This window comes from Eucalyptus grandis, chromosome 10 (genome assembly GCF_016545825.1).
Source record: "Eucalyptus grandis isolate ANBG69807.140 chromosome 10, ASM1654582v1, whole genome shotgun sequence".
NCBI classification, from domain to species: Eukaryota; Viridiplantae; Streptophyta; class Magnoliopsida; order Myrtales; family Myrtaceae; genus Eucalyptus; species Eucalyptus grandis.
Window position 1 is genome coordinate 2,487,987 of NC_052621.1, and position 24,749 is coordinate 2,512,735.

Genomic DNA, 24,749 nt, shown 5'->3' on the forward strand with positions numbered 1-24,749 from the left:
GATTCCGAAGAATGGCTTGGACTAAGATCAGGAAAAACATTCGAGTTAGACTACTTACATCCCAACACATTTTTCGTGATTGGTTCCCCTATTATTGCAAAAGTCTAGCGCTATTCACGATCCGACTTTTGCGAATGGGATTGAGTCTCACGTTCATAGGGTTTTGGACTGGTCAAAATCGTTACGTCTCTGACTCCTCTTCATGGACAACTTCACGTCAACAATCGGATTTTTGGACCGTGTATAAAGTCGCAATGCATGGCACTTGTCCGCTATGTCGAAGTTCCGTGAAATTTCAAAAGACGCACCACTAGATTGCAGTGCTAATCCATCATCCATCCGACAAAATGCACGACAAATTAACCAAAAGCAATTGATAACAATTTGAGAATTTATAAAAATAGTTATTAAAAATGTCTATGTATCCGGACTTTGTATCTCGTGCAATGCGTCACTGTCTCTTTATTTTCATTTCTGAAATAAGAGATTGGATGAAGAAACAGGAAGTCGATGCTCACCATCAAATTATCAAATCGAGCATTTCTATGGTTAACAAAATATGCGGAACATAAGAATTGAGAAATTTTAATATATTTTAATATATCATAATAAAGAGTACAGCCTATTTAATTAATTTTATAAGATGACTATTTAAGATAATATATATCAATCAATATATGTACAATCAAAGGGAGCTATACATGCAATAACGCAATTTTGAGAGATACATAGAATCAAGAGAGTTATCAAATATATCTAACATAGGAAATTATTCTAGGGAATTCTCTAATTATCCTTAAGCAGATCCTTAAAAGGCTCAAGAAGGAAACAGATGGGAGATCCGCCCTGGGGTGTGAGACCTTGCACTGTCCTCCATATTCCCTCTATGTTGGAAAGACGAAGATAGACATTGAATCTAACATTCTCTTAAACTCAAAATTCATGGCTCCAAGCTTCCGTGATTTTGGTATGTTGTTTGCTTGACGGTAGCGAGTTTGGTGGTGGTGTTAGCTTCTCAAAAACAATAATTGAAAATGTTGAGGATCAAAGGCCAGCAACATGTGCCCTTTGCAGTCGACTTTGTTGTCGGAATAGTAATTGAACAGATGCGGCCGATACGGTTGAAATAACTAGAACAAGTGAAATAAGCCAAGCTTTGCCGAGCGAAAGTTCTGTGAAGACACTTCGCCATGTTGAAAATTACATCCATGAAAAAGAAAAACTTGACTTGGCGACGCATCACCCTTATTGTTACATTACTACTGTAGCACTTGGTTAGAAGCGAACGAGGCATGCGGTGAACACTGTTATGGGGATGGATGGGTGTGCATCTGAGTGCTCGGTGGTTGTGTTACATCACATGCTCTGATTCTTGTTTTGAGAAGCCAACATCACCACCAAACTCACCGCTATCAGACAAGCAACATATTGAAAAGTTGTCGTCGACATAGTGAAGAGTACATTCACCTATTTATAAGCTTTATGGGATACTATCTAAGTAACATATAGCAATCAAAATATGAACAATTAAAGCGAGATATATGCATAATCTTGACAATATATAAAATCAACATAATTATCGAATATCTCTAACATATGAAATTATTTAAGAGAAATCCCTACTTATCTCTAACATCTACTATGAAAAAAAAATTGGTTTTGTTGATCGGTCGAATAATCAGTATGATCGAAGTGAGTAGTCTTATACTAAGATTCTATTGTCTCTAAATATCTGACTTCTCTTTCTTGTTTGCTTACGAATTAAGTTGTGTTTATCGTATAGTTATCGTGTGATTGATGTATGCTTCTCTTTTTTAATTTCAAATTGAAAATTTGTGTTCAATAGTTTCTGTGACTTATTTCTTCCTACATCAAAGCAAGGAAAAGGATCCTTTGTTTGAGAGTAATCTCCAAGCAATTATAACAAGAGAAAAAAAAAAACAGATGCTGTTCATATTTTTATTTCTTTCTCTTTTTTAATTCTTTATCATATATACTCAAACGTATATATGTATCTATCTGTTTTATATATTTTGATACAGTTACTTATTTTTTACTTAATTCCCTTGTTCTAAATTGAATAAAAAATATAGTTGATTTAGAGATGAATTATTTTCAATTGCAATCCTAACAAGCGTTATACTGATTAGAATCGGGGACCGAATTTTATTTCAATTGGAAAATACTTCAATTGTTGTAATATTCTCCCGAAAGAAAGGGTTCTTTTACTAAGAATGGGAAGAAAGAAAATGAATCCGTATGCTAATTCCTTATCCTCAGATCCGTCGGCCAAATTGGGAATTAGAATTCTAATGAAAGGCAGCATTTTAAACTGACTATATAGAACAAGAGACGTAATAATCCGCAATTAAATTAGTCCCATTAATGAGGAGGAGGCCAAGTGGATAACCATTAGATTCTTCATAGCAGCTATTCTTGTGGCTAAGACCAAATCTATGCTTTCAGAATGGGAATTTGGAAGAGAGGGAGAAAAATTATTGCTCATTCGAAAAAGAAAGTATGAAAAGGGTGTGCTTTAATGGGAAGAAAATTTAGCAAAAAAAAAAAAAAAAAGGGAAGAAAATTGAAGATTTAGACGGCCCATGTCAAGAAAATTCAGTCTATCCCATGAACTGGACATTTCTGTTCTAGGGTTTTGAGCTTGAATTGGACCAGGCTTCGAAACCAGAAATAGAGGCCTGCCACTCCAAAAAGGCCCTGAGAAAATCTTTCTTTACTTGCTTGTGATGAAAAAATTAGCAAAATTAAACATTTACAAGTGTTTCCAACGTTACTATAATGCTATGTCATCGCTCGAGCAAAACCCTCTATCGCGTCTTACTTAAATTATTTGGTACCGACTATTATAACCAGCTATGCAACAAAAAATGTAGTAGGTCACTTAGATAATGAATGCGATTGACTTTATTATAGGTTAATCCCCATTAAAAACCTCACAGCGGTATCTTCGTGACACTTTTACTCCATATTAATTTCCATCTTGTGAAAAATCTCAAGCCATTATCTTTGACCCTAATCCACCACACATTAGCATTTTGTCTAATATTTCATTAAAATGCACGTGTGTTGGCACATGTGGATTTTTCACGTCGGATCTATCATTCCACCACATCTAATACATTTTGCAATTGTTTGCTACGCGTGTTGACACATGCATTTTGCTGGAGTAACGAATGGAACGCTTACGGAGAGTTGATTTTGGAAAGAGCGGATGAAATTGAACCCTAAGAAGAGGGCGTCTGGAATTATTGAAGAGATAATACGAGTGGAGTTCAATGGTGGTCCAACGCGGGGCCTTTTGGGGGAGTCAGGCTTGGCAAACGTGAACTCGTGGACGAGGAAGACTTCTTGCTAGGAGCGGGTGCTATTGAAGCCTTGGCCCGTTGCCCACAATTTTGGGTTCAAATAGTCCATGCACGGCTAGACACACATCCTATGCTATATTACCACGTGCTTTCTTTGGTTAGTCTATACTTTATGAGATGGACTAGGGCTCCATTTATTTATCTTCGTGTGGTTTCTAAGCCAGGAGTACCCTGTATATGTTTCTGGTTCTTCAATTTGTCTCCTGACACATCAGTTTAGATTTTTTTTTGTGACGTGAAATTTAAATTTCAGTAAATTTGTTATGGGGTATAGTTTTGAGATTCTTTAATGGCATTAATTCTCTATTTCAGTGGTCTTAGGAGTACTTGAAAGAATTGCCATGCGAGGATCTAGAATATCTTCAAAATTGTTCTCATGGACGGTGTTTTAATTTGAAAACAAAAACTTCCTTAACAAAACTAACCCACCAAGAGCTAACTATCTTGATGCTTGCATACTAGGTACATGATGCATAAACTTAATGACATACAAGCCGAGAACAGATTAAACCTAAAAAGGGGAGGAAGAAAGGAAAACACTTGCCAATCATAAAATCATTTCCCAAAATAGACAAATTCTGAAATTCAAATTGAAATTCATTTCTAGTATTTGAACCAACAAAAGCATATTACATAAATTTGGAGAATCACTAGCTGCGGCACTTTAGATGTGGTCTAACTCAATTAATCTAGCACCATTCGAGACCAGCTAAGTCGAAATCACATGTTAAGAAACGTGGATCGGAAGTGAGACCAGCATTGAATCTCACAAAGACAAACTTACATAATTGCCCCTGAAGTGTTTACGTACTCACAATTGTTATCATATTCTTCAAATTTTGGGCATAATCCTCTCCCTCATCCTCTGACTCCAATTTGGTAGATCTGCAATTTTGTCATGATACATATATTCAAACCTTTGTGTTGGTGACAAAATGTGGTGGTCTCGATTAATAGTTTCGAGCACAACTTGACATTGAGTCATGACGCGTGCTACTCCTACCTTTTGAGTTCTTCCCATGAGCTTTAATCCCATAGGGCCATAAGAGGAGGTCTCAATTTGACATCTGTGGAGTCAATATGAGTAATGCTAGGTACACTTAACATTCACCTGCTAAATCGGCTTATAGAGTGACGTGACAAGTTGAACATAAATTTACCACATTGCTTTATAAACCAATTTAGTACTTTTGTCTTAAAACTCTAACATTATTCAAACTCATAACATATGATATATATTTAGACACAATGACACCCACATGCAAGTGCACATCATGGTAGGAACAAAAGGACCTTTTTACAGGGTTGCATGCCCTAGAGCTTTTGCACTGTAATGAAAAGCAGCAACATTCAGGGGCTGTCTTTGACTCCTTGCTTTCTCAAGGATAATCTTTTGTCTCCTTCATTCTCTCTCCTGCCTATCTTATTTTTCACTTATGAATCACATCCAGCTTTGGAAGAAAAAGTTAATTAATGCTATACTTATATAATTTGATGGACTGACGTGTCATCTATTTCACCTTAAAAATCATATAATTGCTCTATGTAGAAATGATAGAAAAGAACCGAAATACAAGTATGCGCAAGAAGCATGCTACCTTTAGATCGAAAAAGAGAGAATGATAAGTATAACAGCCATGATTACACTCATGAGCTGTATGCCCCACATGTTGTTGCTTGTATTCTAAAGTATGTAGGTCAAACCTAATTTAATACCCCGTATGTCGAAAGGGAAAAAAGATATAAGAGCGTTTTGCTTGTAATAATTTGCTATTTGATGCTCTTCACAAAAACACAGCTTAGCTAAACACGTTTTAAATATTGTCTAACCGATTGAAATCCGGATACTTGCCATTGTTATTCAAAGTTATTAACGACAAAGAGCAATACTATGTTTAATTAGTTTGGGTCACAAAATTTGTATACTAAATGACATAGTAGATTAGTATCAAGTGTTAGAGATGGCTCTCACTTACTTAATTGCGCACTCTTTTCTATAGATCAGTCTTAATATACCTAGTATCGCGTTGACGACAGATACTCTAATGAGTACAGACCATGCCAAAATGAGCAACGATGTGATGTTGGCTTGGATTTAGTGACATCGGCTAGCAATAGTGAATGACATATAGTCTCAAAAAATCACATTTCTCTAGTCATGTTTGTGACATGTCATGGTAGTTCACGATTACAATGATATTACAACTTGCAAATACTCCATTTGAAAACTCAGTTCTCAACATTACATATGTATAACAAGAATATACATTTTCCTCAATGTACTCAGGTCAAAATTATTCTTTGTTGGTGTCCAAAGAACTTTAATATGACTTGCATATGTTAGCTCTGATTGCAACTAGGCTATAGGCAGATACATATTTTAATACCATTTTCTTGCAAAGTGGTTGACAAGCTTTTGGCTCATGAGCTGTTCGAGAGAATCATTTCGATTGCTCAGTCATCTTCACGAGTTTGTTTATATCCTGAGTAGCCTTTGATAGATCTGGGCACAAACTCGGATGAATAAACTATAGTAAACAGTTCGAGAGTTAGCCCAGAAAAAGAAAGGTGAGAGCATTCCTAGCAATTTTTGGGTGGAAAGTCAAACCTCTTAATGATGAAAAGTACTTTCCACCCAATTAAATATGGGTCCAAAATTTTAACTAACTTGATGTATATGTTCCAGCTATTTAATTATCTATTGTACTTAGCCTCTTGAAGCCGGCATACTTTTCAAGCATAGGAGAATTTTCAATTTTAAGAATTGGAGGTTGCCCGTTCGAATATTATGCTAAAGAGCATTTTAGTAAGATCTACGAAATAGCCTTTCAATATCAAGGTCAATAAGCATTTTGGTTTCTCTAAAATACGGGTGAACGATGGATGGGTAAATTTTAAACGCTAAACCTGGAATCTCTCATGTTGGAATTAGTTTCTAATTTTGAAACTTGAAACCTATCTTATAGATCTTAGAACTAATCTTGGAGCCAACCTTGTTGGTCCGGTCCGATTCCAGGATCTATATGGAAACTAGCCAATTCATTTTTTTTTGTTCCATTTTCTTTACTCTTTAAAAGGACAAACTTTTGTAAAACACTTCCTTATTGACTACCAAGACTAATAATAGTTACAACAAAATAGTAGAGTAACAATAAGAATACATGATGCAAGGTAAAACTAAAATGAAAGAATTAGGTTTCTTCGTTTAGTTTAACACCGGCCTGGTAATAGCTTATTCCAAATATTGGAATTGAGAAGTTGATTGGTTCCTGGATCAAAACCAGCTCGGATAGGATTAGTTCGGTCTAATTCTAGAGTCTATCTTGGATCGGTGCTCACTCTTGCTCCATTGTTTTAAGGCATCATCAGTCAAGCAAACTTTCCGCGACTTAAAAAAAAAAAAGGGCAAATCATAAACTTTTGTCTCTTCAATTTTTTTTTTTTTTTTTTTTTTTTTTTTTTTAAGGATTATCATTAGATCCATTGTCAATGCGGTGAAGCACTACTCTTCATGCAAAAAGTAAAGGCCATTAATTACTGTCACGGCCCGATCGGCGGTATAACTTATGGAAATCCTTAATAGTCTTTTATATCATAAGTTTAAATGGTTAGTGAATTGTCTTTTGCCGATCAGAAGTTCGCAATAATCTTGCAAAAGAGACTATTTATCACCTGTTAGGTTTCTGTCAAAAAGGTTAGAAGTCGCTCCACTAATTTCTGAAGCTGGGGGTTTCCTACACGCAAAGAAGAACAAGAATTTCTCTGCCTGCGAGATGAACGGGGGGCCAACGTGTAAAAGATGGTTTTAGCTAGGGGGAGAACAAGGGTTTAGAGAGGAAAGAATAGTTTATTTCGAAAATCTTGAGGGATTGGTTGAGTGTTAAAACCACGGAAATTTTGCGTCTCAAAAGACGTGACTTTTCATATTTAACTCGTATTTGATGCCGTATTATAATAAGGGAGTAATTCCTCATAATTTCAATGAGAATGTTCTTTTACCAAGTGGACCAGTGAGGCGGACTTAGTTTGATGATCGATGATTGCGATAGAAAATTTTAAAAAGAAGAGAAAACATATTGTAGAATCATTAAGTTTGTTCAAATTCCGACAACAATTAGCATTGATGGAAATAAAATTAATCTCCGGCAATTAAAGAAAGGTTCAGTGTCCCATCTATTTCATCTTAGGTAGTTCATTCACTCTAAAAGTTACGTATCTGAAAACAGAAGATGAATCTCCCATCTCTCAACCACCGTCGTTGCCTCCATGTCCCTATCCTTCCTCATCCACAAAATTTCTTTTCGGCGCGTGCATAAATCATCGGCGCGACCAGGTACGTCGACCTAATAGAGGTCCTCGACCTCGAACCTAGGTTCGATTGAGGGTCGAAGACCTTTCGGTGGGCCGAGGTGGCCGGAGGTGCGCTGCAGCGATCGATTGTGGTGAACAAACGGAGGCTGTGGCCGGTGGCGATATAGAAGCGTTTTTAGCGTGAGAATGTGACCCTCTCCCGGCAGCAGAAGCATGTGAACCGTGGGCTGCATGTGTTTTTGGGTTGTACTGGTCATAGACCGGTGGCAGTCTCCGGTCCGAGTTGGTGAAAAAGACTCGCGTCAAATTTGACATTCCTCAACTTTGAAGCAAAAATGCCAAACTTCTCACCCAGAAACTTTTCCATAACTGTTGTCTTCATCAATGTTCATAAACTCAAGCCATCAAACTGATGCTAATCAAAGCAGCATCTGCATATCTCTCTCTCTCCTCTCCTAGGCCTTTATCCTCTTTCTGTCTCTAGGTTCTTTTCTGTTGTTCCTCCTCTCTGTCTCTGACTCTGTCTCTGTCTCTGTCTCTCCGGCAATGAAGCTCAACGCCCGCCACCCGCCGCCCTTTTAGATGACGAGGCCACGGCTCTCCGCCGTCGTCTTCGCCATCGCTGCGGTCGTGCTCTCGGCCACCACCGTGGCCCTTGCCTTGGGCACCGGCTCCACCATTGCCGTCAGCTACTCCTCTGCCGCCGCCACCGTGTGTGGCATCTCCTCCGCCCAGCCCAAGCAGAGGATCAGATGCTACCGGCGGGGGCAGGTGGTGGAGTTGAGCCCCTACACCTCCTTCTCCGCCATCTCCGGCGGTGCCAATTCCGTCTGCGGGCTCCGCTCTGGCGGCTACAGCTTCCTCTGCTGGGACACCCTCAAGGCTGACGGCTCCGCCCTCGTCTCCAAGAGGATTTACAACGACCACACTGTTCTGTTGGAGAACATCTCGGTCGGTGACTATCAGATTTGTGCACAGGTCAATGGTACAAAATCAGTCAAATGCTGGAGAGGTAACAAATCATTCTCTTTACCTCCTGAGGACGATGAACTCACTTCGATCTCATCTGGGTTCGGGTTTTCTTGTGGGGTTTCGGTGAATTCGACTCGTGTCCGATGTTGGGGAAGCAATCCAATTGCGGGGGATATAGAAAATGGGTTCGGAACCATGCCGATGTCGAGCGTCGTAAGCGGCGGTTCTCATGTCTGTGGATTGAACGCGACTGGGTTTGTGGTCTGCAAAGGAAGCAATGAAGCTGGGCAATTAGATGTTCCCTTCAATTCAGCCATGGAGTACTCTCTCTTGTCTCTAGGTGCTAATCACAGCTGCGCAATCCGGAGACTGAACAACACCGTGATCTGCTGGGGTGGCAGAGGGCAATTCGTCACGAAGGAAACCGAGGGAATTAACTTCGAAGCGATCGCTTCAGGCACGAACTTCACTTGCGGGTTGATGACGATCAACTACTCGATAATGTGCTGGGGTCCGGGATGGAACAATGGATCAGGTCCTGAGCTGCTTCCATTGACAGGGATTTTGCCAGGACCCTGCGTTCAATCCTGTGGTTGTGGCATATACACTCAGTCTCAGGGCCTCTGTCATGGTTCTGGTACGATTTGTAAGCCTTGCCAGTTCGAGTTCTTGACGCCTGTGCCGCCGCTGCCGTCGCCGCCTCAGCCGCCATTGGTCTCTCCTACCTCTGCTCCATCACGAGGCTTGAGGACGAGCCTACTAGCATTTGCAGTAGTCGGCTCTGTCGGGGCTTTTTCAGGCCTGTGCACGGCTGCATACTTGTTATATACGGGGGCGTGTTTCGGGCACAAGAAGGTACACAACTCGGTGCAGCCAACAATCACGAGGGCGAATTCCAACAACGCGATGAACTCGAACAGCGGCAACCTCTTCAGATCGTCGACCATCCGGCGCCAGAGCTCGAGAGTAATGAGCCGGCAGAGGAGCGGGACCTCCTCTAAGCACGCGGACAGGGCCGAGGAATTCTCGCTCGCCCTGCTCGCCGCAGCCACAGACGACTTCTCCCTGGAGAGCAAGATCGGCTCGGGGAGCTTCGGGGTCGTCTACCGGGGCAAATTGCCCGACGGCCGCGTGGTCGCGATCAAGCGAGGGGAGACCGGGTCGAAGGCGAACAAGTTCCAGGAGAAAGAGAGCGCGTTCGATTCGGAACTAGCGTTCCTGTCGAGGGTCCATCACAAGCACCTGGTGAGGCTGGTCGGATACTGCGTGGAGAAGGACGAGAGGCTCCTGGTCTACGAGTTCATGAAAAATGGAGCTCTCTACGATCACTTGCACGACAAGAACAACGTGGAGGTATCGAGCAGCCTCCTGAATTCGTGGAAAATGAGGATCAAGATTGCGCTCGATGCGGCGAGAGGTATCGAGTATCTGCACAGCTATGCAGTCCCTCCGATCATTCACAGAGACATCAAGTCGTCGAACATATTGCTCGACTCGAATTGGACCGCTCGGGTCTCCGACTTCGGCCTGTCTCTGATGGATCATCATCACATCATCATCGTCATCGTCATCATCATCACCAGCAGCAACAGTACGATTCGGACTCCGACCAGAGGCCGACGAAGGCGGCCGGGACCATCGGGTACATCGATCCGGAGTACTACGGGCTGAACGTGCTCACGGCGAAGAGCGACGTGTACGGGCTCGGGGTGGTGCTGCTGGAGCTGCTGACGGGGAAGAGGGCGATCTTCAAGGACGGGGAGGGGGAGGGGGCGGCGCCGGTGAGCGTGGTGGACTACGCCGTGCCGGCGATAAGGACCGGGGAGGTGGGGAGGGTGCTGGACGGCAGGGTGGCGGCGCCGGAGATGGAGGAGGCGGAGGCGGTGGAGCTGGTGGCGTACACGGCGATGCATTGCGCGAACCTGGAAGGGAAGGACCGGCCGACGATGAGCGACATTGTGGCGAACTTGGAGCGAGCTTTGAGCCTGTGCGAGGGGGATAGCCATGGAAGCATCTCCAGCGGCGGAATCTCCATTGTTTCGGAATGAAAGAGTTTGAGAAGAGAAACCACACGAGGGAGAGTCTAAGATTCAAATTTCATTATTTTTCCCAGATTTCTCTGTCTAATTTAATTGTTTTTGCCTGAATTGTTTCGTTGTAAACTTCAATTTTTCTCTTACATTCTAACATTTTGTAAAGAGTAGCTCCTTTTTTTCCCCCTAACCGTAGATTTTTGGGAAAATTTTCATCTAGGCAAAGGCTGTATTTTTACATTTTATCTTTTGTTATTTCCCAAAATTGTTTTTCAAGTGGACAACCAATTTTTTTTTTATGATTATGTCGATTATTATGTTCTCCTTCTTTTTATGCCAGAAATGATTGACAATGTCATTAATGTGCGTATCAATATAAGACTCAGATTCAATAATAGAAATGAGTTTGATTTATTTGATCTTATGTATTGTAGAGTAATTTTCAAGGATCGTGATGGTTTATTTTGTGCCTTAAGATACGTGGTCCGTGGTTGTGTCCAACGTGTCAATTCCACGTCGGCCTAACTTGCGTATATGGTTGGCAACTTCGCGACATTTTCTCGAGAGAGAGAGAGAGAGAGAGGTGAGCTAAGTTGACAGATTGGACGGATCTAATATTTTCTCGATTAGATGGGGTCGGATAAGTTTGTAAATTTGGAAAAAGCAGTCAACTGCAGAAGGCCCTTTGCCATGTCAACACGTGGAGCCTCACGGTCAAAGGAAGCCACGTAGGATTCATATAGGGTTCTCAGCATCATTCTCACGACATTTACACGTTCATGTAATAATTTCATCCGGAAGATATTTTCCTATCGATAATAATTTATATTTAAATATTTTTATAATGATAAAAATACTTCTTATTAATTCATTTTTATAAGCATACAGACAATTGTTTTCAGGAAAAGTACTTTTAATTTTTTTTTTTTCGTGAAACAAATGAAATTTTCCATTTCTTTGATATTTTCTTCTTGTGGACTATCATCATCAATACCAACCCTAATCCTTCAATAATTACTTGACGTGCTTTCATGAATGAACGTTAAATATCATTACATCCAAAAATTGTAAATTTTACCACAATGATACTAGACAACTAGTCAAGTCGAGATGGACCATGTTTACCCAAAGGAGGCAGAAAGGTACAGGCAAAAGAGAGAAAAAGAAAATGGAGCAGGAACAAAAGAGGGAGATTACCTATAACGATCTCAAACACTAAATTCTTCAATCCACCAAAGAGTTTACACATATTATATTATATACAACATTTTGCTAGTTATATAACAAATAGGGATTAATTACGGGCGGTGGTGGTGATAAAGTGGGCCTCCCGGTGGCCGGTGACTCCCCACCAATTTTTTTTTTGTTCTCTCGTTCTCGGTGCTCTCCTCAAAATGATTTCGTTTGGTGGAAAAGAAAAGGATTTTTCGTTTTCCTTTGTACAACGATTGACAAGGACAACAAAATCGACTCAGCCCGTTATCTCCATACCATATCAATTTGAATCGAAAAATCATTTTCTAATATAAGGTTCCTAATCCTACGTATGTACCAAATTTAGGGGTTAGAATATCCATCCTGGAGAAGCAAACTCCAAGCTGGGAAGTGGGTAGAAAGCAGAGTGGTAGATGGGGGATGAATTATAGCGACAACAACATTTAAACAAATAAATCATATGGAAAGGCATATGGAAGAAGGAAGAGGGCTCTTACATCATCTTTGAATTCCTGCGTCCACTCCCCTACGCATTCAAGCTGCGTCCCTGGCCCCCTGAAAAGCGATCGGACCAAAGAAAGAAAGAAGCACGACATCAAACGTTGGACCGAAGCTCACGGCAGTCAACCCGCGAGTGCTCGCTCACTTTCTTCGGGCGTCGCTGTCGCATGAACTTTCCATGCACTTTAGGGAAGGAACGTGCAGGGGAAGGCTCGCATGAGAAGACCGGAGTCGACCTCCTGGGGATTGGCCGTGCGGTAACGGACAAAACGACTTTCGGATGTGGAATTTGCCGTGTTCGCTTCATCTTCGCTCCGAACAGGTACTTGCCTAAACTTCGGCCCCGTCTGTATTAAGCTATGCTACAGAGGAAGATCTTCGAGACTTGCCTTCAAGGAAAAAGGAATGGATTTGGTTTGACTGGCCCAAGATAAAGATGTCACAGGAGTTCGCAACTCAAGGGAATAGATTACCTGTGTTTTATCACTAGTGTACCGAAGGTAACAGTCAACCAGCACCATTAAATGACATAGAATGAGACCCAAAGAAGAAGACAATGAACACCGGACAGTAATAGGATTTGGAGCAAGCTTTAATATGTGCCCTATTGAAACCAGCCACAGCCGGAAGATTTGTAAGCAGTATCAGGCCATAGCACTTGAGTTCGATCGTAGTGAAAATTTCAAGTGACTCGGACTAGGCGTCACTAAAAGGTGCTATATTCTCACATTATCTATCGAGGAACTTGAAATTGTTTTACCGACCAACTTGGCGATGTAATGAAGTGAGAATTTGACCGCGGATGGAGGCAATGCTCACGCTTTTAACATCTCTTCCCCAAGTAATGCGAGGAAGTGGCCAGTTTCAAGGTATCAAACTAAGTCTATTAATATGTCCATCAAACATAGGTCCATAGAAACAGAACAGAACAGAAACAGAAAGCCATGGATCGTGAAATTGCGTTAAGTTCAAAAGCAACGTTCAGGCTCAACCTCTCCTCATTATCTTTAGAAACATCACAATTGCGAAGAAAAAATTCACATAGTAAGAAGACGATACATTGTCACTCTAGGGAAAGCGATTCAAAAACAAAATTCGTAAATACGTTCTATTGCCTCTGACTCGTACAACTTGTCCAAGTAACTTAGATTAAAAAAAATTACATAAGAAACCAAAACAAATAAATAAAGAAAGAAAGAAGAAAAATTCCCACTTCATATCAAAAGTATATGAAAACAGGTTATAGAGAAATAAAAGGAGAATAAAAACAAACAGTTTGAATGGCCGTCTATAAAAGTACTTTGCAGCACCCTCACCCCGCAAAAAAGGAAGAATCTAATCTATGCAGGCGAACACCATATGTTATGTTACATTGCTCCCCCGACAAACTCTGATTTTGCGGAGGCGCTGAGATCGGCAAAGTTCTTTACCATAATTTTGATGGACGAGCTCCATTACTCAATAGCTGACATGGTGTTGCTGCTACACTAAACATGTCTATTTTAACATACCTAAACCAGGGCAAGTTGAAGTTTTGGCCGATTCGGTTGAGGCTCCACAACCTCCATGTGAATGTTCACCTTCTGCAAGACCCCATAACTAATGCTTCCATCCATCTTTTTTATCTTCTGCTGCTGTTCGTCAACAAACCATTCCCCTCCTCCCTTCTCACTTCTCTCTGTCAAGTATACGGGTCCTTCAATCCCGAATCTGCAAGAGTGATCGATCTGTTAGTTATACATAAAAGATGTACGTATCATACGTGTAGACTGCAGATCCTTCCAGACATATATATTACAAAAGCCACGTTCTTTCCACACTTAGCCACAATGAGCGAGAGTTCTTTTAGCAACACAGTCAATATGGAAAGAATGCCATAGAGAAAGTTGCCGACCCAATCAATCCGCAGCTGCATACATTAAGGCAGGTCTGAACTGGCGTCATTGGTAAAAGTCCCAAGATTTCTCTAAAATCTATACGGAAATTGTTGAACCACCATCAAGTGATGGTTTAAATATTTAAATGCTTTGACACTTGTCTGCACATGTAAGCGGGAATTTCGCCTAGAAATAAATAGCGAAAATTGATCGTAAACGAGGAAACAATGAGGGCCCAAAGAGGTGCAAACACAAGCCTCCTTGAGGCATCATGTGGGAATGGCAAGACTATTCTAAAAGTTTAAGGTGTATTTGATTAAGCCTTCTTACTATTTACGTGTTCTGACAATTTAGAGTGCATGTTTCTAGAGATCATAGACTTTTGCTGTTCTCTTTATGACGAGAATAGAATTTCTCACCAGCCAACTTTCAAAGGAAGAAAGTGCCTGCTTTTCTTATCGATGGAAAGACAGGTGCCCTAGAAAAACCATCAATTTGCTTGCTAGCCCATATATTCAAATGTGCAGTCAATAGGCTCCAAAGTCTTTCAGCTGAATGGTCAAATTTCCTATCTTCCACCAAGATGTGTTTCTTGCCAAGATTCTGCATTTAATGTATGGACTGAATTGGGCAACGCATTCATTCTGCTTTCACATACCATAACTTTCCATTTGACTCTTTTTGTTACTTTATGTTGTTCTTGTCAGAAGGAGGAAGGCAAAGTCTTTGAATGTCATAATCAGTCAAAGTCTTAACTCCCGTTTTACCCGTTGGATGTATGAAAGAAACTTGAACAAAGAAAGGAAGCATAAACAAAATCAAGGAGAAAGTCACTTACTTAGGTACAAACACAATAAAGCCATTGGATCGAATCTTGACAATTCTAGCTTCAGTGTCAGTGGGCCTGCAGTACATAGTAGCGTTTTCATGTGCCAGTCTGAATCAAAGCGTCCTTGGGTGTGCTTAATCGCATGCAGGCGACCAAGCATAAGTTTAAGATAGAGAGAAAGAGAGAGAAAAGTACCGCTTCCTGAAGTAGATGAGTGTATGGAGCTCCACTGAGGCTCTACCAGCCATCTGAGCATTTCTATGTCGGTAATTCAGATCTGGAAAAATAATATCGGAAAAGAAAATGAAGTCAGTAAATTTGGAAGCAGAGAGAGAGAATATTAAGAAGTAAAAGAAGATCAAACAAGCCCAAAAAAAAGAAAAAAAAAATCAGAAATAGAGCAGTTCAACCTTGTAACTATGTGGCTGAATGATAGAGCAACACTAAAGTACATGACCATACCACTAATACAAGAATGTTCAGAGCTAGAAAGAGAGAGGCAATGAAACGGAACAGTAAAAAGCTTAGTTGGATCATTATTGTCTTACTGTCAGCAATACTCGTTAACTGGGGTCTGTCTTGAAATATGGCTGGAAGCTTGTCAATTCCTAATGATGCAGCAAGCAACCTGTGCACAATGACATCTGCAAAATATGTTAGTTCCAAAATCAGCATGTGCCATCTCATTTACCACAAAGAGAAGCATCAGAAGAGAACTGGTTCTTTACCAGCATATCGCCTGATAGGTGAAGTAAAATGAGTATATAATGGGGCAGCCAGCCCATAATGTTGGTATTCTGGCGGAGTCAAGTCTCCACTACAGAAATATACTGCCTGTACGACAGATGAAGGAAATAGATCATATATAACAAGAGCATAAAAAAGAAGAAGAAATTTTCAGGTTTACTACATTCAATTAAAATCACCTGTGTCATGCATCTAGTTGCAAGTATTCGTATCAATTTGTTAAAATATGGATCTTCTCCCTGTAGATTTTTATTGACATTAGGAGAGTGAGATATATATAGCATTGTAAGTTGAGAAGCACATAACAAGCTGGACCAATCCTGAGGCAATCCATCTAGAACTGTCAGCTTATCCAAGTGAACAAATTAAATCAGCAAGGCAACTAGAATAAAGAAATCCACTTGAGCCGAATTAGAGATGGTTGTCATTATCTCACACAAACAGAAGGTTATGGATTTCATCAGCTGAAAAAACAATGATAAAGCACAAGTATTGAAAACTCACCACTGCACGGTCAAGTGAATCAGCCAGTGCTTTTGATGAAGATACGTCCAACTCAAGACCAACAGAAGCAGCTGTACGCAGCAAGGGTTCGAGCATCTCTTTTGTTGGTATAGGATGCCGCCTGTGAAAGCAATCAACCACAGATATCTGTTATATAGCCAGAAACCCCCCAAATGGACATTAATCTGAGAGATACTGTCAAAGACAAGGAAAAAAAAATACAAGTGGTGATGTTCAATTGCATTGATTCATATAATCTCAGATTCACTATAAGAAAATACTTATAGCTTTCCCTCTAATCACAGGGTAATAGTATATCTAGTAACTTCGTGAGAATCAGGCTTCTTTCAATGGAAGTTAAGAGTATAATGGGGGCACAACATAGGAAGACTTTTTACCATTTAAGTACTATAGAATTAGTTTATACTCAAACCACAATCATCGTTTGAAATTATGAAGCCACTTGCAAGGTGGTCGGACTCCAAAAAGAAGTGAAATCACTCATATAACCATTAGTAAATTGAGAAAGGACTAAAAGTAGGACCCTTCAGTAACTGAAGTACAGGATGAGGCTCCATTTTTGTCATTATTTCAAGACATTTTTACTCCGGAAAGCTTTAATAATAACTGCGCATTGAGCGATGCACTGGTGTCACTTAAAGGTTGGAAATTGGAAAGGATGGCAGTGAAAATAAAACAGTGCCACCCAAGATGACAGCAAAAGGCAGGAAATCTAGGAGAGCTAATCCCAGATTGACATAACGGAAAACACCAGCTTACCTCAACAGAGAACATAGAGGATAGTGTTTAAGGATTTTTTCAGCAACTGAAACATTGGCAGCAAGCATGAACTCCTCCACCATTTGGTTTGCTTCTCGAATCTGATACATGCCTGAAGATATGCAGGTAGGTGAAAATGCATTTAGTTATAAAATGACTGCAGTAACTATATGCTGGCACTGGCAAAAGTAACTAGCACCTCCACTTTCAAGTGTAATAATCAAGTGTAATCTGATTCATCCTGTAATATAGTGACTGAAGATGACCACACTGGAATTTGGCAGTAAAACAAGCTTCAACAGTATGAAAATGACAATTTTTTTCCCTTTAGCAAGGAAGCCTATCAGTAGGTAAACCTCCTTTAGCCATTCAATTTAGATACAAAATCAGAACCATTCAAATGAATTCAAAAGAAGAGATGAGTTTTGGAGTTTTTGGTTTAATACACTTATATACAAGCCATGTTTCACTATTGCTTACAGCCTAATAATAACAGAAAAATGAATGGTCATCTGTTCTAAAATTGAATGGAGTGATGGCAAATAGAGGACACAGCTAAAAAAACTTTATTTCAACGACTTAAGAGAAATTGTTTTCTATCTTTAAAGTTTACACGACATACCAATATCAAGAGGGTCATGAGTCTCAGTGTCAATTTGAAATTTGACCTCGGCAGAAGCAAGTGTTAAGGCTCCTCTCTCAATACGCCTATGCCTCATAATCTACATCATGAGTATAATGCACTGTTTAGAGAAAGACAGTTTCCCCAATAAATAAGCAGACCAGGTTGGGAATGCATGCACACCTTTGCCAATGTATTCATATTTCTCAAATCTGTAGTTAAGGGATCTGCCAACCGACTACAAAAAAGAAAGTAAGTAATCCAGCAATTACCCAAACAAACTCCTTGCAGTATACTAGACATAATCATGAAAGACTCACCAGCAAGAATAGGAACTGCTGAATTATGCTAATGTGAAAATTTATTGAACAGAGAATAAGTCGTGTGGATAAGCGTGTTGATTAATCAGCAAAAGCATCAAAAGACGAAAGGGAATTTTTTTAGGAAAAAAAAAGAAAAAAAAAGAAAAAAGATTGATATCTCTCATGGTCTAACTGAAGTTTGAGTTGCCAATATTTGTCTAAGCATTTCCTATGCCTCACATCACTGCCAATACCATATCGCTGTCCATGGCTGCCACAAGGAAGTTTGAACACTCTCTTTAGGCAAGAGCAGACTTGTTTGCAAGGTGAGAATATGATCAAACTGAACTGGACTTACAAACTCTATCAAGAATTTCTTTCCGCAAGTGCCACACAATTATACACAACTTTTGTGGCCATGTTTGCTTTTCCCGATCTTAAAGAGTTCAAAAAGTTACACATGGAATGAACAGTCGATAAGATCACGCTGCTTCCATTTTCTACTTCAGGTTCATCACCAGCCACCTTTAAGGCAAACCTCATAACAACCAAACTTGGAATTTAAAAATGTAAAGGAGATAAAAAAAATTTCAGGTATTTCAACATAAATATCTATAGGATGCCAGAGATAAGAAGCGAAAAAAGAACAAGTATGGACTGAGTTTTTTTGAAAGACAAATTTATCAGAACAAGTTTAGTACAATGTGTGAGAGGTTATACACCAGAAAAGAGCTCATATGAACAGAGGAATAGCCTTCTCAATATTTACATGATTACCTGTCATCCATCCTTGTCTGAGCTTCAATATAAGACAGAGCTGCACATGATTTAATAATGCTTTTTGTATATCTTGTGGATATTATCTCTGCTTCAGGTGTCATTTCCTGAAAATGGGCAGTAAACAAGATTGTTCTCCTTTCATGGGAAGATCAATCAATATATTTGTATACACAGGGCTGACAATCCATGATTAGTCAGCACATGAGCTATCATTTGGTGTAGTCTGGTGATGGCGGCTAATGGACATGCAATCCTCTTTACATAAAAGAGCACAGCGAATGACAAAGATAGAACAAGAAACATACCCAGATAACAGAAAAAGCCAGTCTCTCCACATCAGCCCGAAGTGAACATATATCTGCAACATAAATTCACATGTTAAGTTTGATATAGGCAGGACTATGGATTAACCACAATCAGTCTTTTCTCTGACGTCAAAGAGACGATTTTACAGCTCTAAATGTCATATTACCTTCTGTCAAAGGCTTTGGAAGCATGTCAATGCGGCGCTCAACAAGGTAAACAGAAGTGCCCCTTTGCGCAGCCTCATCATCGAGTGGTGTGGAAGGGTGCAAAAAATTTGTCACATCAGCAATATCTAGGTGACTAACATTAAAGAAAAATTCCTGGCTAAGTCTTCAAAAACCAAAAATCTAAATTGTTGAAATTGTGGGCCCTTGAACTCTTTACTCCTTAGTATGTGAACGCCAGGGTACCTTGGTGTGGAACAAAATTGACTTCGACCCCACAATATGGAGTCAAATTGAACCATGCTCAAAAAATTGATAGCCTACATAAAGCTTGTAAATCAAGTTACTGAGAGTTTGTCAGAGATTTTGGAGACAAAGAATCATCAAATTCAGAAATTGGAGGGGAAAATATGTGCAGAAACAAAGGCACAGGAATTATCTCTACCCAGCTCAAGGAAGGACCAAAAGAGGAAATTAGGAAGGACAAAAGCAACTAAAAGTAACTTGGCCCAAGAAAGCCTCACTCACTAGAATCAGCAAAACATTTCTGCCAGAAAATGCCACGGCAAGAAGGTAATGCTAAAGGACTCGGTAAAAAGAAAGGCATCCTTGTCAAGGCAGGACCACCTCAGAAGATGGTGGCACTTACTACAAACTGAAGGACGAAATTGATAAATACTCCTTGAATATGCTTGATAACAAACAGGGTGCACCAGAGAAGTTATTATCGGAACATATACTCACAGGATAAGTAGAAGTTTCATAAGCAGCTAGTTAAGATTAAAGAAAATAAAAATCCACAGAAGGATTGGGAAGAAACAGAACCGAACCAGATGAGGTTCTGTATCCATTAATTTAAGTATTCTGACATGACATCAACTTCAACTTCTGTTTACCTGAACACAGGCCATGAACTTTCCTATGCAAACGACTCTAGAAAAACCACTATGGCAAGATTAATCTTAAGTCACAACCATGTTAAATCTAAATATGAAGCCCCAGGGAAGCCCAACTCTAAGGATACGAACTCCAACTTCAAAATTTCCATTGGAAAGGGCTGTACAGTGCAGGGCATCATCAATATCCTTGCATCCTGCCCAAAGCAGAAGCATATATTAAACATTAAAGAGTAGAAATGTCAGAAAGGGGAAAAGAATTGGAAATTAGCAAGTGTATACAAGTTAGATACCTGGAGGATCCACACTGAAGACACGCAAATGCCGTAAATCTTGCCTGATGGGATTTGCCAAATCTTCTGAGGAGACTGACCATGGTAATGGAGGCAAACATGCCAATACTTGAGAAGAAAATGGCCTTGCATCAATGTCATTCTCAATCAATACAACCTACACACACATTGAAGGAAAAAAAAAAAATGTCATATTCCATCTCACTTTCCGCTGAGCAAAAGGACAGATATTTCTTGTTTCTTTTAAAAATCAGTATTTACAACATGAAAATTTCAATCTCTCCACAAATTTTTTGTCCATGAAACCAAACACAACCAAAAGGACACAAAACCAGAAACAAGCATGAAAAGAAAAAACGCATCATCAGGTACCTCGCTTTCAGCATCTCTATCACCTATTTCTCCAATTGTACGAACATAATGACCAGAAGGATAACGTGAAAGACGGTCCCAGGAGTCCACAGTCACGACAATCCTCTTGTTCAGAAGGTTCCCAAGCTGTCGAGTTTGGATGCGAATTTTTGGAATTCTCCTGTCCTTAGAAACAAATAGTGCATGTGCAACACCCCCATCTCCAGCCGGCATGGGCATGGGCTCCAATGATCCACAATAACTGCTCAAAATGAGTTAAGCAAATACTAGGAAATAGGTACATAATGGAGAAAGAACCAAGATATTGGAATAACCATTTTTCAGCATACAATTGGATGTTAACTCCAAAAACTAAGTAGTGGTATTCATTTCATGAGAACTATGAAGCAAATATTAGGGAGATAATACATTTAAATGCTTCCTTTTAGCAGGGTAAATCAAGTGCAGAGTGGTCCACGCACTTACTAAGAAAGATAGCGAACTACATTGTCATTAAATCACGGAAGCTGATTTATCAGCATATACAAGTTACTCACACTATCCATATATTTAAAGACAGTCCGGACATCAAACAGTGATGGTCAACTGAACAGCAGAATGCATGCCACACCATATGGAATAAGATACTAGTGATGCAAACATGTATTTCACAGTCCAACCACCAAGTTAGAGTTAATACTTAATAGATGCATCAACAGAAAAGTAGCCACTCCCATATACAAATAACAGAGTTACACCATAATAATCCACTTACGAATGCCAGTTCCTCTTTATGATACCAACAACCCGGCCAGATGGGCGAGATGGAGGTGGACCAGAAGCACCCTGCACCAGATTTGTAGTCCTAGGAGCATCATCTGCACTGCCTGGGACCAGATGAACTCCTTCCTCTTCATCCTCTGTATCAAATAAAAATAATGATAATTATAAACAGAATCATAGGATCTAAAAGAGTACCCGGTTGAAAGCTGAGTCAACGGAAAAAGCAAACGTATTCCTTAAAGAATGCACCATATAAGCTACCATACCTTCATCTGCTAATGATAAAGAATTCTCCTCTTGCCACTGATCTTGAGGCAGGAGTTCCACTGCCACGATATCACCATCAAAAGCTCGATTCATATTTCCACGCCCATATATAATGATTTCATCACCAATACTTTCACTTCCAACATATGCTTCGAAAGGATTGTATCGATTAACGCGAAGCTTCCCTTGGTGATATATTCCTCGATGCAACCCAGAAGTAATTTCAGAAAGGGGCTTGTGCTGCATAAAACAAAAAATGCTAAGAACAGCATTATATCATATCTTCAGCTCATTCAAACATACCCACAGCTTACTCCAATTTATTAGATGGGATGACCTCAAGGCATACCTCAGTATATATAACTTTCCTCTTTGATGGTCTTAAATCTTCAACTCCTTCCATGACTACATCCTCTGATGCAGGACGCACAAGCAAATCTAGCAGATCCTTGCGGTCCAGTGATTTTACATACGCTTCAACTGCATCACCGCAATTAAACATCGGTCAAAATTACAAACAAGCAGCACATTCACCATGCATACTCACCAGACATATCACAAAACATTATTTGTAGTTATAAAGATCTATATAAAAGCCATGTCTAAGATGGGGTGCACAAAGAGGTAATAGTTACAATAGTCTCTGAATCTATAAAAGCATATCGGGTAAGGAATAAACTGAGGAGAAAGTAAAAAAGTTATACATACTGGTCTCTGCTGGAATGCCCTCTTCTGTAGCTTTCCTTTTATTCTCCCTGTCATTGGTTATGAGCAGAACCTGGGCAGCACCACCAAGATGACTCTGATACCACTGAGCCGCCACACGTATAGCTGAATTAGAAGTTCTTGAGTGTCAGTTGGAAATTAACCAAATAATTGTGTCTGATGAAACACTAAAATAATAACTACTGAATGGCATTGTACATATTGAACAGGCAATTGAGCAATAACCATCAAAAGGCTGGGGAATTTTTTTTAAAAGAGTAACGGTGCAAGAGAATCAGACCTCTATCATTCCTGTCATTTTTACTTTCACCAGCCATGTCCTGGACAAATGTATCCCTGCATAAATATTAGCTGATATGTTTAAATGGTACAGCAGCAACATAGACAATACATAAGAAGCAAAAATCAACCATAGTGAAAACTACCAACCACATAGGATTGTAGAATGAGTTCCTAACCAATGACACTTCCACACCAATAACCTAGGAACACGTAAAAATGAAACAGACATATATGCAGAAAGCAATAATGATATGTAGAAAGCTATGATGATCAAAGTTGCACTTGCTAAAGCAATGTGATGTCAAATCTAATGAATCACAAAGATGGGTTACCAATCACTCCCAGGAATGCAAGGGCCCGAATACAACTTAAGGAAGCCATTCAAATCAAGTCTCCCACTGTATATTATTGAATGAAATTTAAACTAAAAGCAAGTTGTTTCTACTAATCCCAGAGAATTTTCTCACGTATCACCTTAGACAAGCACCCAAATTACTAAAACTACCTCTCTGACACCGGCAAGGACTTCTATTTATTAACATCACTAGCATCTGTTACCTATAGAACATGAAAGCTTTACCTCCACTAGGTAATAGAATTACAAAGCAGGTACTCACTTGTGGTGCTCATTCGAAAAGACAAAGAATTTCTTCGCCAAATTGCTGCAGAGCGCTCTGATTCTATTATAGACGGCCAAATTTCTGTTCCTGACCTCTTGCAGCACGATGGACAGCACGACCACATCATCGATCGCCGGATTCTCCAGCAAATCAATCTAAAAAACACCACCACCAGCAATCCCAAGTCACATTCCGTTATTCCCAACCGAACCGCGGCACCGAAAAGTGCTCACCTGATTGAGGACGACGTTCGTGTCGAGGACGAGGATCGGGGAGGAGGCGGAGCCGCTGAGGCGAGCGGCGGAAGCGTCGCAGACCTTGCACGTCGGGACTCCGCAGTAGATATCGTCCCGCAAGTAGTGCTCCCTCACATTCTGCGGCGACCGAAAAGGAACGCGGAACAAGATCGTTAGACGCCAAACCTAACAAGCTCGGAAGATAAATATGTGGCGGAGTCGAGCGCGAGAGACCTTGGTGATTTTGCCTGCTCTCGTCTTCTTGACGAAGGACTTGTTGTGCAGCATGCTTCGGCGTGGTTCGCCCTTCCGAGCTCCTAAGCGCGCGCGCGCTCTGTTCTTCTGCGGCCGGAAGGGAGGGGACGGAAGGGGAGCTGCTTCGCGGTTTCGACGGCGGAACCGACGGAAGTCGCCGGCGTTGTTCGCGGCGGCGGAGACGAACGCGACGGCGGCTTGAGCTTGAGCTTGAGCTTCAGTTTGGGCGTCGCGTTTCGCTTCTCTCTCGGCTGATGAACGGGAGGCGAGGCGGAGCAGCGGCTTTTTTCTCTTTCTGCCTCCAGTCGGCGGTGCAGTCAGTGGGATTGAAGAAGGAGAAGGACCAATCCGGTTCGACCGGTCCAGCGGCTTGATTGCTCAAATTCCGGACCGAAACTTTTCTTTTTTAGGCACTTTGTTTATGATTTGGACATTATAACTTTTATCGCTTATAAAAATGAATAAAAAATATTTTTATAAAAAAATATTTTTCAATAATGAAAATTTATTATTGACTAATTATTTTAAATGATATAAACAGTTATTTTTAAGAATATATTTTTCAAATTATTCATTATTTGTAAAATATACGTTCGAGGTTGGCTAATTGAGCGAACTTTTAACTTATATTATTAAGATCTTTATTCTCGCCTTACTCAAGAGGAAATTTATGCTTGCAAAGGTCTACAGGTTGGCAAAGCTCCTTGTGCA

The 24,749-nt window shown here is 40.3% G+C and overlaps 2 protein-coding genes across 3 annotated transcripts; one reads left to right on the forward strand and one right to left on the reverse strand.

The window, feature by feature from the left end:
- The first annotated feature begins 7,644 nt into the window (after nt 1–7,644).
- On the forward strand, nt 7,645–11,055 carry LOC104421072 (putative serine/threonine-protein kinase-like protein CCR3). Its single transcript, XM_039303967.1, has 2 exons — nt 7,645–10,209; nt 10,260–11,055. The coding sequence occupies exons 1-2, from the start codon at nt 8,280–8,282 to the stop codon at nt 10,715–10,717; spliced, it is 2,388 nt and encodes a 795-aa protein (XP_039159901.1). The 5' UTR covers nt 7,645–8,279; the 3' UTR covers nt 10,718–11,055.
- Nucleotides 11,056–13,497: 2,442 nt separating this feature from the next.
- On the reverse strand, nt 13,498–24,335 carry LOC104421073 (exosome complex exonuclease RRP44 homolog A). 2 transcript variants are annotated; one of them, XR_005547013.1, is made up of 24 exons: nt 24,018–24,335; nt 23,781–23,921; nt 23,545–23,702; nt 22,926–22,981; nt 22,628–22,750; nt 22,269–22,399; nt 21,919–22,159; nt 21,645–21,789; nt 20,891–21,131; nt 20,519–20,675; nt 20,354–20,422; nt 19,332–19,457; nt 19,165–19,217; nt 18,857–18,963; nt 17,961–18,015; nt 17,778–17,877; nt 17,156–17,267; nt 16,376–16,496; nt 16,051–16,110; nt 15,853–15,958; nt 15,673–15,752; nt 15,320–15,401; nt 15,134–15,199; nt 13,498–14,128 (listed from the first exon to the last, which is right to left on the reverse strand). XR_005547013.1 is itself a non-coding variant. In XM_010032910.2 (24 exons), exons 1-24 carry the CDS (start codon nt 24,069–24,071, stop codon nt 13,930–13,932), a joined length of 2,799 nt encoding a protein of 932 aa, XP_010031212.1. In that variant the 5' UTR covers nt 24,072–24,335; the 3' UTR covers nt 13,498–13,929. The 2 variants fall into 2 exon arrangements, 1 of the variants encoding a protein (XP_010031212.1); XM_010032910.2 differs by having other exon boundaries at nt 15,673–15,768.
- Between the last annotated feature and the right edge of the window lie 414 nt (nt 24,336–24,749).

What these genes read in the sequence shown, in the direction of transcription:
- LOC104421072 (XM_039303967.1), top strand. Translation starts at nt 8,280, where the DNA reads ATGACGAGGCCACGGCTCTCCGCCGTCGTCTTCGCCATCGCTGCGGTC. An exon ending in CTTCGGCCTGTCTCTGATGG is followed by an intron (nt 10,210 to 10,259) that starts ATCATCATCACA and finishes ACCAGCAGCAAC; the next exon opens with AGTACGATTCGGACTCCGAC.
- LOC104421073 (XM_010032910.2), bottom strand. Translation starts at nt 24,071, where the DNA reads ATGCTGCACAACAAGTCCTTCGTCAAGAAGACGAGAGCAGGCAAAATC. An exon ending in CGAACGTCGTCCTCAATCAG is followed by an intron (nt 23,703 to 23,780) that starts GTGAGCACTTTT and finishes GGTGTTTTTTAG; the next exon opens with ATTGATTTGCTGGAGAATCC. An exon ending in CCTCTATGTTCTCTGTTGAG is followed by an intron (nt 16,497 to 17,155) that starts GTAAGCTGGTGT and finishes TTGCTTTCACAG; the next exon opens with GCGGCATCCTATACCAACAA.